This window comes from Leucopleurus acutus, assembly GCF_964270905.1.
Source record: "Leucopleurus acutus genome assembly, chromosome: 8".
Classification (NCBI taxonomy): domain Eukaryota; kingdom Metazoa; phylum Chordata; class Mammalia; order Artiodactyla; family Delphinidae; genus Leucopleurus; species Leucopleurus acutus.
Genome location: NC_139151.1, coordinates 68,179,133 through 68,197,140, shown reverse-complemented (window position 1 = coordinate 68,197,140; position 18,008 = coordinate 68,179,133). Strand labels below are relative to the sequence as shown.

At 47.8% G+C, this 18,008-nt stretch overlaps 1 protein-coding gene across 1 annotated transcript in view; it reads right to left on the bottom strand.

The window, feature by feature from the left end:
- SPON1 (spondin 1) overlaps positions 1 to 18,008 on the bottom strand; it is a gene marked incomplete at its 5' end in the record, with an annotated part of 272,548 nt that overhangs the window by 15,251 nt on the left and 239,289 nt on the right. Inside the window, one exon of the mRNA XM_082845249.1 lies at positions 3,545 to 3,609. Coding sequence (XP_082701375.1) covers positions 3,545 to 3,609 — 65 coding nt within the window. The remainder of the gene's footprint in view (positions 1 to 3,544; positions 3,610 to 18,008) is intronic.

Here is an 18,008-nt window from a genome sequence, read left to right as displayed (position 1 = left end):
TCCAAAAGAATAGGGACCCTTTTTGTCCTGTTTACAGCTATATCCCGGTGCCTGGCTTAGAATTTGGCATGCTTTAGATTCTCCTCAAGTATTTGTTGAAATAAATGAGTTAATCTAGGAAATGAATATGGAGCTCTTAACACTTCCTTTGGCCTTCAGACCTAATTTTAAAATTACCTCAAAGTATTTATTACTTCTATAATAAAAATGCTATTTAAAATAATGAAATGGATAAGAATATATGTGAATTTTCTTTAGGAAATGCTAGATATGACTGGAATTCTTTAATTTGTCCAAACCATAATAAAAATTCTTATTCATGCCTTTCTTATATGCCATGTCTTCCCATATAAAGTATTTTATTAATTTGATCTAATTTTTCTATCTCGGATTTAAATTTTTATCACTTTTCTGGCAAAGAGAATTGATCTGGCCATACCATATAACAATATACTATAATGTATGATAATGAAAATGGTGTAATATCCAGGATAAGATAGAAATAAAGATCAGTGGCACAGGCTGAAGATTCCAGAAACTTTAGATAAGGACTCATATAAAATTGAGGGGGAGAGGAAAGATCATGCAACAAGTGGGGTTGGGCTAACTTAATTGCAGTTTAAAAAAATATGGTATTCACACGTAATATCTCACACACACACACACACACACACACACACATCCCCCCAAACAGCAAAAACTCAGAGTTAAGTAAAAAACAACCAGATCATAGGGAAAAAAGGTCAAGTTTTTTGATCTGTTAGAGAAATGTTAATTTTCTCAGCTTTGAAACAATAAAAGCAATCACAAAAGTCATTGAATTATATACCAACTAAAAACATCTGCATAATGGAAACAACAGTGTTGAATTAGAAAGGAAAAATGACATGTTAGCAAAAATGTATCCCTCTAGTTTGACTCACAAATGTTAATATCTATAGTATGTACAGAGCTAGTCCAAATCTGTAAAAAAAAAAAAAAAAAAAAAAAAAAAACCAACAAAAAACACCACAATCCCAATAGGTAAAGGAAAGTTATGAACAGACAATTCATACCAGAAAAATGAAAACCAAATGAAGACACAGAGATATCTTGTGCCTTTTTCCATTCAGAGAGGCAGCGTGATGTGGGAGAGAAAAAGGGGACTGGAAGAGACAGCTGGATTTGAGCCCTGGTTCAGTCACTTATTAGCTATGTGACAGCAGCTTTGACCTCGTCTCCCTTTACAATTACTAATCTGCAAAGTGGGAGCATCCTCAGACCCACCCCAGGGCTTTTAGTGAGGAAATGGCTTATCACCGTGACTGGCACCATAAAAGGACTTGGTAAATGTTGATTTCCCTCTCACTCCGCTTTTCTAAACAAAGCTTTCAAAACACGACGAAAGAAAAGAGGCAATAAAGGATTTTTATGGTCCTTCTAGAGACTTACTATACCATTCTAAGTTACAGATCCATATCTGTGAGACTCAGGTCACTCATATGCTGAGTTCTGTCCCTGTTGTTCGTTTCAAATAATCCTCAATAAAGAGCTTTCAAAGTTGCAGAAACTCAATCTCGACACTAGGCGGTGCTAGAGCCATTCACTAGGCTGAAGTCTGTGTGGCTGGAGGAAGGTTTCAGAGGTCTCTGCCTTGGACAACTCTGTTTATCACTTGGAGGCATCTAGGGCTCCGAGTCCATCTGGCCTGTTAGACTTCTGCGTTCTCTAGTCCAAGGCAAGTCTTCCTTTATAGTCCTGGGGACATCAACGGACCTGAGCAGGTTCTACAGGAGACCAGGAGCACCCTGAAACTTCCAGCCCTGATCTGACAGAAAGATGCCTCTGGCCCCCTGGGAACCATGGCTGGGATGATTAAGGGGGCACAGACCCTCCAGAGGCATGATTTCTGGAAAGGGTGACCATGTCTCTATTTCACCTGCCTCTCATCTGTCTCACAAACAGATCTGTCTAAACAAAGGTTAATTAATCAGAATGGTTGGGAATAATTAAGGAGACTACAGTCCTTTAGAGGATTCATCATAAGGAAAGGAATAAAATTTATTTTTAAAAGTTCCAGTAATTCCTAACAGTCAGACTTAACTGGAGGAACTAACTGAGTGGTGGAAATTCAGCATTGATTTGCAGGAAACCTGGGCATTATCTACTCAGGCGCCGGAAGAACTTGTGGAGGATGTGGCTTTTGCTCCGAATGTCTTTCCTGTCTCTACCTGTACTCTGGGCTTTTGGAGCCACAACTTGATTTATTGAGCTAAACAAGTCAGCAGCTAATTTGTTCATTCATGGCTGTCCTTTGAGAAGTGGTCCTGGGGATAAAGACGGAAGATCATTGAAAAACAAGTCAGTTTCTCTGGGCAGGACCTCACAAAGTAGGTCACCCTGGCTTTCCACTGGCCTGAGGGAGGCTGGAATCCCATTAACCTCAATAGAGCAGGCTCACAAGGAGGGGCAGGGCTGTTTCTGCAAAACAGAACTTGGCTGCGTGTAGGCTTCCTAATTTGACTTCCTAATGAGATTTGGAAGAGGAAAGGGGAGACTGGGGTATGGGAAAACCAAAGGAAAATTCCTTTCCCTTAACAAGCTGGTAGCACTGAGTGGAGAGGCTTTGGGAATTTGGGAAATCTGATTGTTTGCCATGGATGAATTCTGTTCCACTGGGGTCTCAAGATATCTGAGGGATGGGTGAAGGGTGGGAAGGTGTCCCCAAATATTTTTTTCAAATCTTCAGAAAAAAAAAAAAAAAAAGCTCCATTGATTCTTTCATCCTCTTGGAGCTACTGTCCAGTCTCTCTTCTTTCACATCAAACTTCACAGAAGAGTTGTCTGTACTCACTGACTCCATAACCTCACTTTCTGTTCACATTTCACCCTGCTGCAGGCTGTTTACCCTCCCCCCACAACTCAGCAGAAAGGATTCCTAATAAGGTCACTGATGATCTTCATGTTGATCAATCCAACTGGCATCGTGCAACTCTGGTCTTCCTTGATCTCTCAGCTGCCCTGGACACAGCTATCCTTCTTGAATGCTTTCTTCCCTTGGCTTCCCTGTTACCAAGCTTCCTTCCCCAATCTCCTTGCTACTCCATTTTGCTTCCTATGCAGGCAAGTCCTCCTCAGCATTAGATGTTGGAGCTCCTCGGGACTCAGTCCCAAGCCCTTGACTCTCATTCTCAAGCTGTCTCTCAACCATGTCCTTGGTGTTGATTGTCTCCCATTCCTTGGTGACCCTCAATTTTATATCTCAGTTTAGAATTCTCCCCCTGATTTTCAAAGCTTTATCGTTAACCGTGGTCTTAACACCTCCAGTGTCTGAGTGGGGTCCTCTGCAATGTTAAAGCCATGGGGGACACAGAGACCAAGCCTGCATTCCCCGAGGAGGTAGGGGCGCTTGGTACTGCACGCATGGGCAGTGCACCTCACCTGCTCAGCCACCTGAGAGGCAGTGCTGACTTTTACGACATGACTGGCATGCGGCGGCCAGGAGGCGGGTGGCTCCACGTACAAGGCCAGGCCGGGGGCTGGACAGGGCCCTGTTGCTACTTACACGTTGAGAGGCTGCCAGGCTGGCCACTGAGCTTTGGCTTTGATGACAGTGAGGACCTCATCGCTCTGTAAAAAAGGACCACAGGTATTTAGTGAGGAGAGCTGGGCTCAGGGAGCAGGAGGGTTCTGACATGGTGATGCTGTCCACCCCCCATGCCATTACCTGCTGCTGAGACTCTACCTGCCCCCGGGTGAAGAGCCCTGGAGTCTCGGCAGTCCCAGGAGGTGGGGCTGCGTCCAGGGTGCCTGGTGTGTGCTGGACACCGAGGGGCCCACTGAGCGACACTTAAGGGCTCCAGCGCAGACCCTTCTCCACAGGAGCCAGGCTCTAACTTGCCCTCCCCCTGGGATGGCCAGACCTCCACATCATGTCCAGCCTGGAGGGCAGGTCATGCTGTGTCCAGGCTTCCACTGGGGCCTGCTCCAGCCACACTGCAGCCACCATCTGACCCCAAGGGTTGTCACCCCCGAGGCCTCTCCTGCTGTCGAGACTCACATACTGGATCAGACTCCCTTGGAACAAGGAGGGCAAGATGCAGCCTGGGCCCACGCCTGGGCCCCTCATGTGATCCTGCTCTAGTTTGTTTGCTTTGGACAGTGTGTAGGGTACCCTTAAAGCCTGGGGACCTAAAAGAATTTTTTGAGGAAGAATTTGATAATTAACACTTAGAAGGAAAGCCTTAAGTCACCATCGTGGGGAAAAATCAGAATTTTGTTAATCCTGCTTAACTTTACTTCGAGATTTGTTTGGGTTTTTATTTTCAATTACACATTGGGGCTGAGGGCTACCATAGGCTTCCCAAGGCTTAAGCTTCCACAGGTCCAAACTCACTTTTGGCTGGGGTTTCCCCGGAGTGGAATCAGCTGGTCCTGGAGCTCCCCTTCCCCGGGCCGGGGCCGAGCAGCGCTCAGACACCACTGTCCACGCTGCACGGAAAAGCCCAGGATGTCACCAGCAGGGGCAGCAAGAGCTTTGTTGCCGAATGAACAGGTTTCTGAGTTCCCGAAGGGCAGAGACTGGCTTGGATGGCCCACAGCTCTGCCTCAGTCCTTAGACTTGTTCCTGGCAGTAGGTACCTAGCATATATTTGGGATGAATCGATGAACTTCTCCTTAGTTGGTGAGTACCTTGCCCAGAAAATCCCATGCAAGGAGGAGGTCAGAGGTGCCTCCAGGCTCAGGCCGCAAGATTAGAAAAAGCCTCTGGTCTGCAGCCAGGGAATGGGCTGCTGGAGCAGGGTGGGGAGCTCAGAGGGGACAGGAGCTTAGCCAGATCCTGCTCGGCTTGGGCACCTACTCATGGTCCTGGTGGGGCGAGGGTAGAAATGAGGCCCACCGAGCACCCCGTCACCCCAGAAGCTCGCAGCCTGCTCTGAGCTCAGGCTTCCTTGGGGGTTCCCCCTTTTGGTCACAGGAAAGAATCTGTGGATGCACAGACACCCCCCCACTCACATGTCTGCAGGGAGAGCGTTTCCAAGTCCCAACAGAGCGCTTTACATTTCTCATGGGAGATTTTTTTATTTGTTGAGACTGTATCCCTGACTCACTCCTAATACGCATCTGCTGAGCGACTGAGAGAAGCTGCCTGACATGAAGTCACATGTAAGACTCGAGCTGGTCTCCTGTGACCTGGGTTTCCTGTACTTAGCTCATACGTTCCATGTCCCACAACGAGTTCTTCATCTGCCCCTAGAGCACTGCTCTTCCTCAGTGGACCCCGTCGGGCACATCCACCAGCTGCCGGCATTCCTCCATCTCTCACCCCTCACAGCCGCTGGGCCCCAAGATCCACTGCATTCACAGCCTTACTATCTCGAGTCCTTCCACGGTCTCCTCACCAGTGGCCCCGGGCTCTAGTATCTTCTCACTTTTCCCCAGTCCACCCTTGACATTGCTGCAAACCTGACCATACCTATTGCCCGCCTAAACCCTGCAGCAGCTCCCCACAACTTCCAGGGTGATTTCTTAATCCCTGAGTTTTGCCTACGTGGCCCGCATCAGCTAGCTTTTTTCTTTGATTTTTAATTTCAGAGTAATACATGCTTTCTGTGGAAAAATTTAGCATCACAGAAGCACACAATGTAAATGTTGAGCATTCTGCTTTAGCATGCACCCTGGCTTCTCCCACCTCCTTCTCCAGAGTGTTACAGTTCAGTACATATCCTTCCAGACCTTTTACTATACTTAGGTATTATGTGTGTGTGTGCACATACATTATACACAGCTTTTCCCACAAAAATTGCATCATATTGAATATCTTATTCTGCACCACGATTTTTACATTTTCCCCTTACTATCATATCATGGGAAACTTTCCATGTCAGTACCTATGGCAATATAACTCCCCTTTTCTTGATTTTTCAAGTGTTAGAGATCTCCAAACTAGGGTAAGCCAGGTCAAGACTTAGAAAAAAAGAAATCCAAGTATGAGATCCACGTAATGAGGTACTGTCTGAAGACAGTCCTTTTGCCCTTGAAGAAATACTTTACTAAAAAATAAAATCAATGTGGGTGGAGTTAAGGGGGCCACCAAGTTAGCTGGCCCTGCAGATGCACCTTGTATTACAATTAAATCTTGGTTTTCAAGTCCCAACTAATGACATTGATTTTGCTTTTTGCAGCATATAACTCAACAGAAATTGTTGGGGCCCTCCACTAGTGTTTGTGGTGCTGGCATTCCATCTGTATTTTTTAGAGCCATGGAGGCTCCGAGGATGGTGGTTCCACGTCTGCAGGCACTAGAACAACTTCTTCCTGTAAACTGTTTCATCTCAAGGTTACGCACCATCTGCATGATCAACAGTTCCTTATTGTGATCTTTTATGTTAGCCAATGAAATAACACAGGAACATTCTGGAAAATATATTTAAAAAACTAAATATTTTTCTTGAAGCATCAAAATTCTCTAGTAGAACCAAAGCTCTATAGGATTGGAGAGGGTCTGGCTTGTTCATGGCCATGTCCAAGTGCTGTGGATACTCAGTAAATCGGTGAAAAAGCAAAGCCACACCATTTGTTGATGTATGTGTAGAATTCCACAGCATGCATGTTCTCTTATTTAACTGGCAGTATGGGTGGATATTTAATTGTTTATATAAATGACGCTATAATGAACACTTGTGTACATATTTCTTTGTTTACAAGTTCCCGTGTCATAGACTTCCAGGAATGATCAAACGATGAAGCAAATTGACAATTTTGGTAGTGCCTACCAAACTGTCCTCCAAATGTCTGTACCAATTGATACTTCAGCAAGAATGTGTATGTGCCTATGTCTTTACAACTTTGGGCACACTGGATACTATCAATCTTTTTCATCTTTACTAATCCAGCAGGCAGGAAAGTAGCATGGTTGAGAGCATAAGCCCTAGAGTCATACCTGATTTCAAATCCTGACTGCACCGTGACTAGCTCTGTGTCCTTTGGCAAGTCTCTGACTTCCCTTAGCTTTTTCATCTCTGAAATAGGGTTAAAAAGTATATCTACCACATGGTGTTATTAGGGGGACAAAATGACATAATTCAAGTAACGTGCTAAGAACCGTGCCTGTATCAGCATCAATACTAGCTACTACTCTTATTCTTATTCACATTCAGGCCAAGATGGGATTTGTACTGCCTGAGCACAGAGAATGGAGCACACAGTGGCATCAACAAAGCCACAAGGCCTCAGGAGAATGTCCCCTTATTTAAAGGTTAATGTAGCCGGGTGAGCTTTGGGTGGGGGCACTGGGGCTCCAGGTACTTCATATTCTGAAGACTGAAGAATTTAAATTCACAGTAAGCAACCCAAACTTCAGACTTAAATGAAAATCTGTTTTAACAAGTCTCTAAAGCCCAGAAAGGATCTTTCAAGATCCTTAAAGCCCTTATCCATCCATCTCCCATAGGACTGTTTTCAAAGTATTTCAGGGCACTCCGTTCACGCCTCGTTTGCATGACGTTAGCACTTTCCCAGAGATATGCCAATTAAAATAAAAAACCTCCAAGAAACTACAGGGTACTCATGTCCGTCTTCCCGGGGATGAGTTCTTCCCTTTTGCTTTTGGTAAACATATTGTGAAGATGTTACAACTGTACTCAGACTTCCTCAGGTAGCAAATGAAAATTGCACGGCCTACTACATCAGGCCATGGGCTGAGGTCAGGTCCAGAGGAAGGAGGACTCCTGTGGAGTGGAAACAAGTCTGGGACAGGTCAGGGGCAGAAATCACATGGATATCAGGAGACGTCACGTCTAAGCAGAGCAGAGGGACAGAATGTGAGTCTGGGGGGCCGGGTGAGGGCACATCCTTACCCCACACTGACCCTCCCATGCCCCCCCAGAGCCAGCTCCCAAGGCAGGAGAGCTCCGGCATCTCAGCCGTGCTCACGGCAACAGGCAGCCTGTCCCCTCCTCCCTGCCTTGCTTCTCGCCTCTTCTCTGTTCCTGCACCTTCCTGGCTCCTGAGCTTTCGCCTTTGTCTCGCAGTCCTGAACCACAACCTGTTTCTTCATCCGAAGGCCCCTTTTGCTCCGCGTGGCACTGAAGCTGAGCTTCCTCACCATAGCATGTCCTGCCCCAGACCAGCAGTCTGGGAGTCAGCCCAGCCAACTTGCCTCCTGCCCCCCAAGGAGAGAAATGAGATGCAATCCATGAGGGGAAGGAATCAAAACAAGTTGAAACAACAGCAGCAACGATCCACTGTTTTCATGTGCTAGGCACCTTGCTAATTACCTTATATATAGTATCTGATTAAATCCTCACGAGGCGTCTGAAAGGTCGGTATATACTTTTTAATCCTCAGCAATACATTTCTTTGGCAAAATTAGTTACACCGTTAGTCAAACGGCATGTCTAGAGTTTAAACCTCAGTCTGGAGACCACGTTTGTCAGCCTGTGAACCCAGGTGGAGGGGGCTGGGAGGGTAAGCCGTGGGGCAGGAGGGAGGGGTCTCCTGAAAGGTTGGGCCCCACCCCTCCCCCACCCGTGCTTCCGCTGTCCTTCAGGGCGTGTCCTAGCCTACCCTGAGTTCTGAATATTACAGCCATGCCGGGGGGATTATCATACAGTGTTCACGATACTGCTAATGGTAATGCTGTCCTGAGAACTGGTTTTGATAAAGAGGGGGGAGCACAGGGTCCTTGAATTGGAGAGAAACTGCTGCTACTAAAGAGAAGGCAAGCCGATGACACTAAATGCAGGGGCAGGGATCCATGTGTGTGCACACAGAGACCCCCCACCCCACCGCACATTTCCCCATTTATCAGCTTGTTTCTCAGGAAAACCTTGGGAATAGCTGCCATTTCATTTTGCAGATGAGGAAACTGAGGGTCAAAGAGGTCAAGTGCCTTGTGAAGACTGCGCAGTAACCATGGTTCCAATACAGATGTGTCTGACCCCAGAGCTCATGCTCTTTCCACTTTCCCTGACGATTCTTCTTCTCCATCTCCCTCTTGTCCCTCCCCTATTTTGCTTGTTTTTCAGCAAGACCACGGCTGCCCCTGGCTGACAGTTTTCTCCAAGGAGCCCTTGCTTTGAGGCACAGGGTCACCCGATTCCCTCTGGAAGGGCAGCACCTGTCATCCTGTGTAAAGACCCCAGTGGGCAGTGTCTGGTTCCATTATTTGCTCCTACCGTTTCCCAGAATTCCCACTGACCACCCATAAGAAATATCCGTCCTGATGGCTTCCACCTCGGAAGGGGACGTTTTCATCCCTCGGTGAGTGTCCTGGTGACGAGCAGCAGGAAATGAGACACTTCATGAGGCGATGATGGAGGTTAAGCATCTTTAACATCAATTGTGCCCAGGATGCCTCCCCTCATTTCAACAGCCTCTGGTCAGAAATAAAAACAGCTCACATTTGGTGGCGCTCTACAGTTTGCCCGTGGTCTCAAGTGGGCTGCACCGTAGCCCTCTGAGGCAGGCAGGCAAATGGTCCTCCTTTCCCAGACGTAGTAACTGAGACTCACCTATCTCTGTGCCCATGGTCAGCGCCCAGCTCTTAGCTTCCGGGCCATTTAATGCAGCTGGTCACTCCCTCTGCCTTGAAACACTTCCGCCTGGCTCTGGCACTCGCTGCCTCTTAATTTTCTCCTCACCTCATTCCTCTTCGGTCTCCCTTGCTGACCCACTTCATCTTCCTCCAAACATTGGAGTGCCCCTGTATGCAAGCCCTTGGTGCTCTGCTTTTTTCTATTCACACTGCCTTGGCGATTTCCTCTTGTCCCATGCCTTAAAATACAAGCTGCGCATACACCGACGACTCCTAAATTGTCATCTTCACCTCAACCCCGCCTCTGAACTCCAGCCTGTACGTTAACGGTCTTAACACTTTCATCTGGATGTTGAATTGGTATCTCAAACTCAACGTGTCTGAAACCAAACTCCTGATCGTCTCCTCCCCAAACCTGGCCTCTCTCATTCTTCCCATTCCATGAAATGGCCATGCTGTCCTTCTAGTTTCTCATCCTTGATGTTTCTCTCTCTCATACTCCACCTTGGATCCTTCAGCACGTCTATCAACTCCACTTCTAACATGTATTTATGAGCCAACCACTGTCTGTCACCATCATTAGAACAGGGCCTGAACTGTATCCTCCCTGTGTCTTCAGCACCGTCTTGGTCCAAGCCACCATCATCGTTTGCCTAGATTATTGCAACTGCTTCCTGGCCGGTCTCTCTGCCTCTTCCCTCGCCCTCCTCCAGGCTCCTTCTCACACAGCAGCCACATCATGCCATCCCTCTGGTCAAAATCCTCTAATGGCATCACACCGCACAGCCAATGGGGACCTCGCCATGGCCCCCTTGGCCCTTCATGACCTGCTCTGCCCCCCGTTACCTCACTAGCTTCATCCCTAACTTCTCTCCCCCTTGCTCACTTTGCTCCCAGCCGCCCTGGATGTCTTCTCCTCAGACGTGCCAGGCACACTTAGCACTTGCTGCCCCCTGAGCCTGGGGTGCTGTCCTCCCAGACACCAGAGCATGCATTCCTCTGTCTCCTCCAGGTCTTTGCTCAAATGTCGCCTGCTCAGTGAGGCCTCTGCTGACCACACTGTGCAGAAGAGCAATTCCCTGCCCCTTCCTTGACCTGGCACACCTGCGCTACTTTATCTGGTTATTGTTTCCCCGTAACATTTGTCCCCATCCGACATACTATGTATTTTGCTTTCTTTTTATCATTGATCTCCCCCTGCTGGAACAGGCATTCCACGCGGGCAGAGGCGTTTGTCTGTTTTGCTCACTCACCGCTGTACTATCAGTGTTTAGAACGTGCTTGATCAATCTTTGCTGTTTGAATGACAGGCTGTGCTGAGGAAGGGGCTGGCGTCCTTCTGAGCCCCAGGCCACCAGGACTCCACAGCGCAGGATGGAGCCACAGCTGGGTAAAGTGACACTGATGGACCTGCGCGCTGAGCTGGCGGGCACTGGAAGAGCCAGTGGAGAGTGCCAGCCAGAGAACTCTGCTAGACCTGCCTGATAGTAGAAGCAGGGGGAAGGGACAGGACGCGGAGGCCACCTTAGGAACCATGGGGAGGCTCACAGGCTCTGAGCCTGCCTCCGACGGACACCCCAGTGACCTGGGCTGGCTGTTTATAGGTGCCTATGACCCACCTTGCTCCTAGGAAGCAGATGCCATCACAAGTGGCCGTCTGATCAGCTATTTCAAAGCCAGAGAGCGTATCTGAAGCCCATTAACAGATCCACAAGAAGACGATGTGGTTTCACAGAAGCATTTCAAATTCAATTTCTTTTTATTTCTTTTCAAACACAGCCTGTAATCCTGATGGGAAAATTGCATAATGCCCGTAGATAATAATTTTCCCGTGAGATGGTTTTGTGAAAGCAGCTTGACGTTTCTGAAGCTGGAGAGGAAGAGGGCGCATCAGAGCCGCCTGGGCCTGCCCTGCTGCCCCTGCACCCACACTTGTCTCTGGCAGGTGGAGAGCTCTGAGACGGGCATCATGCCATGACCTCACAGAGAGGGCCAGCCTTCTGTGTGCCTCTGTTACCCCAGGCATTAGTTTAGCTCGTTTGGTAACCAGCGTGCCAATCCTGGGCTTAACCTCATTTTCTGGACTTTCATCGTATCCTTCAGAATGCTTATGGAAGTCTGCATCTCTTCGGAGTCAAACAGGGAGCTGAAGGGGTGGATGGGGCACATCTCTGCCTCCCAGCCCAGCCCCTCATGACCCGATCTTCCCACGCTCTCCTCCCCACCTTCTGTCCTATCTCCAGCAATCAGAAAGACGTTAGTGCTGGGGTCAGAGCAGAGAAGTAAAAGAGGGGCCAGGCCAGGCGAGATGCTGACATCACACAGGAGAGGGCACGCTAAGCCGGGCTGTCTGCCTCCCAACAGGCGAGGGCTGCAAGGAAGCCCAGCCGGAGCCAGGGAGGGAGGATGAGCCAGGCCAGGTCTGGCTGAAGGTGCCTGCAAGGCAACCTGTAGGGGCAGCACCCCTAACCCTGCCCCTTGGGAGCATCTCTGGGGGTCTTTTTTTTTTTTTTAAGCTTATTTGTTTATTTATTTTTGGCTGCGTTGGCTCTTTGTTGCTGCACACAGGCTTTCTCTAGTTGCGGTGAGTGGGGGCTGCTCTTCCTTGCAGTGGCTTCTCTTTGCGGTGGCTTCTCTTGTCGCGGAGCACAGGCTCTAGGCATGTGGGCTTCCGTAGTTGTGGCACGCGGGCCCAGTAGTTGTGGCGCACGGGCTCCAGAGCGCAGGCTCAGTAGTTGTGGTGCACGGGCTTAGTTGCTCCGTGGCACGTGGGATCTTCCCAGACCAGGGCTTGAACCTGTGTACCCTGCGTTGGCAGGCAGATTCTTAACCACTGCGCCACCAGGGAAGCCCATCTCTGGGGGTCTTAAAGGCGCAGCATTCGACACCCCTTACCCCTCTTCCCTGTCTCCCCCTCCCCACCTTCCTCTGAGGGCAGATCCCATCCAGTCCTGGAAGCCATTGTTAGGGCAGGGGTTGGACTGTGTCCCCCCTGTCTCGCCAGCACTGGCCTGGTCTGGGGAGGTATACAGGGAATGATTAAGGAATGAATCATGGGTTAGTTAATTAAAGAATGAATTCATGACAAGCTGGAGGAAGCCTCTGGCCTTCACTGCCCTCCCAGGGAGTCTTAGGGGAACTCTTGCGAGTGCTACGGGACTCAGATGCTGCTGAAGCGCTTGTGAGTAGCAGTGTGAGGACCTGATTTATGTGTTTAGAGGGTTCTGCTGACTGCAGTGGGGGAGTAAAGTGCAGGAGGGCAGGGGGAAGCGGGAGACCAGACACTGGACCACGAGAGAGCAATGGAGCGGGTGGGAAGATGTCGGACGCAAGACATGATTTTAAAGGGAGAAGCAACAGGATCTTCTGATGGATTGAATGTGGGGTGTAAAACAAAGAGGGGTCAAGGATGACTCTGAGGGGAGGTGTCATATAGGCAGATGGATAGATGAGACTGGAGTTCAAGGGAAAAGTCCAGGCAGGAGATACATTTGAAAGTCATTGGTGTATAGGTGCTAGTTAAAGCCACAAGGCGGAGTACCTGGGCAGTGAGTGGAGACAGACAAGAGGGCGGGGGAGAGGGAACAGCCAGCAAGACAGGAGGACGCTAGGACCTGCCCCCAGGACCTCTTCAGAGCCCTTGTGCTGCCCCACTGTCCCCTGCTGCGCCCCCCTCCATCCACACGGTCCCCTGCTGTCCCCATTGTCCCTGTCTGTTCCCACTGTCCCCCCTCACTGCCTGTACCGCCCCGACTGCTGCCAGCACTGCCCTGCTGGTCACTGCTGAAAATTCAACTGAAGCTGGTTTAGGAAGGACAAGAAAGCAAGGTGGTGGAGCCAGCAAGCCCAGACAGCTATTTCTGAGGAGTCGGCTGGGAAGGGGAGTCGAGAAAAATACCAGCGGCAGGAAGGACATGCGACTGTGTCTTAGAAGATGAGCGACATTAGGGCGAGTTTGTTTGGAGAAAGGTATAAACCAGTAAAGAAGGAGAAAATGCTGTTGCAGGAGAGAGAGGAGGTGCGCTTGCAGGACTAAGGTCCTTGAAAAGATGGGAAGAGGTGAGATCCAGACCCACGATGGAGGGAGGGCAAGAGGACGGAAGAGGAAGGCAGAGGACAGTAGCTACTGATGCTCCATTACAGGCATTGCTGGGCCCACGTGAGGATCCATTCATCCAGCAAATAACAACTGAGCCCCTACTCTGTGCCAGGCGCAGCTCTGAGTGCTGGAGATAGAGCCCTGGACAAAAGAGACACCAATCAACCCCTGTCCTCGTGGAGTTTTCCTCTTAGAGCAGGAGGCAGACCGAAACAAAGGAACGGTGACGGGTGTGCAAGACTTGAGTGGGTCTCTGGGGAAAACAATGTGGGGGGGGTGGGAGGGGGCGGTGAGAGGGGGGCCAGAGTCGGATGGGGAGGGATGTGTCAATTTCCAATAGAAGTATACGTGCTAGTGCACATGTAAAGGACCAGGAAAGAATTCTAATAAGATGAAAATATACCTTACATACTACAGTAAGGTCTTCAAAATTTAAAAAATAACGTAACCATATTATAGGAAGTTAGAGAGAGACAGAGACAAGCAAAAAAGAAATACCCATAATCCCACCATCCTAACCCAGCAGCTGTCATCAATTAGTATGTTTATTTCTATATTTGTGTGTCTTCATCACATAGTTGAGATCATAGCTTACACACAAACACACACGCACATTTTCTTTATCCCTGCCATTTCCTTGTAACAAGGGAGCTAGACTATTATGCAAACAGATTATTAAACAAACCATTCCGTACCTTGCTTTCTAATTTAGTTATGTTTTAGAGATAATCTCATTACTGATATAGCTCTTTTAATGATGAACCCAAAGACCACACAGCAATATAAAAGTACACATGTATATACTTTTGTATCTTTATTTTTTACATTCCTATATAATCTTTTGGGCTCATCATCTATTTGTATAATAATCTAGCCATCACGTTACAAAGAAATGGTAGAGATAAAGAAAATGTGTATGCGTGTGCGTGTGTGCTTTTATTTCTATTTGCCTGAAGTATCTCTGGAAGGAACATAAGAACTTCACAAAGACGGGGTGCCTCGGGGGAGAGGAACTGGGCAACCAGGGAGCAAAGAAAACAAGACTTTTCACTGTATAATTCTGCATTGCTTTTGAATTTTGAGCCACGCAAATATATTGCCATTAAAAAAAATGGGAAGAAAAAGCCACTCCAAGGCTGTTCCCCATGGTTTTCTCATCTGGAGAAATATCCATGAAGGCTTTGGAGGAAGTGTTTGTGAGGCCTGCACTGTGGGCGAAGAGGGGCAGAGCAAACATCTAGAGGTAATGGGCTGGGAGCCAGAGCAGCGGCTGAAAAGGTGGGGAGAAGGGACAGAAGCCCAGGGGCAGAATTGATAAGACATCTGATGGATTCTTTACTTGACAATTTTAAAGCCTGTTAGGCTTCGTTAGGTTTTATTTTCTTTGAAATAAAAGCCGTTTCAAAAAGAAACCAGAACTCCTCTGCACACCAGCATCCCCCTCTCCTTCTCTCTTTTCCCCAAAGAAGCTTCTGACCCAGGTATTCTACTGTCAGCCTGTTTTGCTGGGTCCTTATATATAATAACATTTCGCTTCATCATCTCCCTCCATCCACTGATTTCCATAAAAAGCTTTCAAATTATTAAGTAATGAGGCTCTAAATGACCCGGACGAGGGAGAAGTAAGCAGGCCTCAAGGTGCTCAGCACGTTAGCATCAAATAAGGTTCCAGAAGTGCTGCTTTCTTCAATGGTGCCATTTAAATGCAAAGGAACCGCTTAATAAACTGTAAAAGCTTAACTCTTTTCATTCCTGAGACTCCCAGAGACCCACGGAGGTTTGGGGAGAGACTGGGAAGGGAAAAGGAGAAATTGTGTGTCCAGATGACCCTGAAGAGGTGTCCCTACCAGGAAGTTAAGGTCACACACACACAGGCTGGTCTCTTGCCAGGCTTCCCCTGGTAACAGAAGGTTCCCTGACTGTGAAACTCCCCTTCTGGTTATTATTGTGGCATCACGGAGCAGGGGATAAAGAGTGGTGCGCTGGAATAAGGCAGACCCAAGTTCAAATCTTGACTCTGTCATTTATGTGCTGTGTACGTTTGGGGACGTCACTCATCCTTTCTGAGCAGATTCCTCTGTGTGTAAAACATGTATTTATGGAGCTTCTTCTAAGGTCAGAGACTGTGCTAGGCAAAGGGCACAGGGCAGTGAGTGGACAAGGTGACATGGCCTCAGCTCTTGTGTGGTATGTCCACTAGCGGGTGTGGAGGATGACAGGAGTGGACCCATTTAAAATACAGCCATTCCAGGGAATTCCCTGGCGGTCCAGTGACTGAGCTTCCACTGCAGGAGGCGTGGGTTTGATCACTGGTCAGGGAACTAAGATCCCGCAAGCCGTGCCGTGTGGCCAAAAATTAAAAAAAAAAAACAAAAAAACAGCCATTTCAGAGGAACTGTTCTGCACGTCTTATGTCTCAACCTCTGAACTGGACCAAACCGCCCTGCCTACATTCCAAGAAGTCAGCAAGAATGAGACTCTCCTGTTGAAAGGCCTCGTTCATTTTTACCCAGTGACCACTTCACCTGAACTAGGAATCTAGCTTTGCTTGTCAGCCCCAATGAACTCTTCTTAAAAATAACTTACGTCTTCTTCCTTTTTCCTGTAAAAACCCTGATTCTCTCGCATGTAATCAGGACACAATTGGGGTTTCTAGCTGAACCTGTGTACCCCAAATTACAATTCTTTAATCCTAAATAAATGCTCTGCCTCTTGAACCGGTTTCTTGTTTTTGAGGTTGACACTGGGCACGGGGCATAGGGCAGCAGACACAGCAACACAGTCCCTGCTCTTGTGGGGCGTGTCCTCTAGTGGGTTACTAATAACACGTGAGGAATAAACGAGATAAATGTAAGTAAAGGGCCAGGTGAATGGAAAGGAAAAGGGAAGCTGTGATTACTTAGTTATATTCGAATGTCCCCACCCCCCTTCTTTCAGTGTAATCTCCCACTTCTGCCTGACCTACCTTTCAGCCTAATCTCCTAGTTCCCTGCCATGCCCAGGGACTTCTCAAGACTTTCGAGTCCCTTTGCCTGGAATGTCCTTATCCCAGCCCCCTGAAGTAACTCCTCCTTGGAAAAGCCTTCCTTCCTTTTTTGAATAGAAATTTATATATTTAAAGTGTACAACATGACATTTGTACATAGTAAAACAAGATATACATAGTAAAACGATCACTACAGTTAAGCTAATTAACATATCCATCTCCTCACATAGATGCCTTTCTTCTTTGTCATGAAAGCACCTGGAATCTACTCTCTTAGCAAATTTCCATTATACAAAACAGTACTGTTAACAGTAGTCATCGTGTGGTACATTAGACCTCTAGATTTATTCATGCTACCCATTTATACATCCAACTGCAACTCTGTGCCCTTGGACCAACATCTCCCCATTTCCCCACCTCCCTGCCTCTGGTAATGCCTTCTTGATGGCCCAAGGTTCTCAGACTATCCTCTTTCATGACTTCAATCATGTTGCATGATTTGGCCGCCTGGCTTGCAGGATCTTAGTTGTCTGACCAGAGATCAAACCCATGCCCCCTGCAGTGGAAGCGTGGAGTCTTAACCACTGGACCACGAGGGAAGTCCCCATGTTGCATGATTGTCTGCTCCCTTCGTTTGTTCACTTATGTGTCTTTTCCTCCAGAAGGTGTCTAGTAAAGCACCCATCTTATAGTAGATGCTTGATGAAATATATTGAAGGAATGTTCAGTAAATCAAAGTGTGTATTCCCAAATGTTACGTGTGAATTATGAGAAGATCTGGAAATTATTACTGCCCCCTAAAGAAGCATTCATAGAACTTTGTGATTTTCACGCCATGGACATATTACAGGTTTACATAGTAATTCGCAGCAGAGGTAACTGGACGCCTCCTGATGCTTTTCTTTCTCAGAGTGAGGTCTGAGGAGCCCTAGGGTCTGTGAAGACATTGTTAGGGTCTCTTAGTTCTCTGTGAGATTGTAAACATTTTATGCTTTTATGACATTTTAAAAATCAATTTAAGCATATTATAGATGACCTTGAAGATCTTATAATCGAGCACCGCCAGGCAATTTCAGTGGCCGGGATGCATTTGTGTTTCCATCCTATTGCTGCTCTCTACAACTTTACTGTGCGCTAGTGTGGTGGACTGTCTTTCTCTGCCCAGATCCCTCTTCAGCTGCTGAAAAAGATGCTAAAAGTTGGCCCTTAGCTGTCAGTTCTTTTGGGGGGATTGTGCTGCCTGGATAAAACCACCGCATGTGATGTTGGCAGATGCCTTCTTTGAGCCTGCAACCAGCTCAACTTCTCCCTCTGTTTCCCCTTCCTCCTGCTTCGTTCCACAGGAGTGGCTCCCGAGAGCATTCCCCAATTACTTTGGCTAATCTTGACTCAGTCTACTGCCCAGA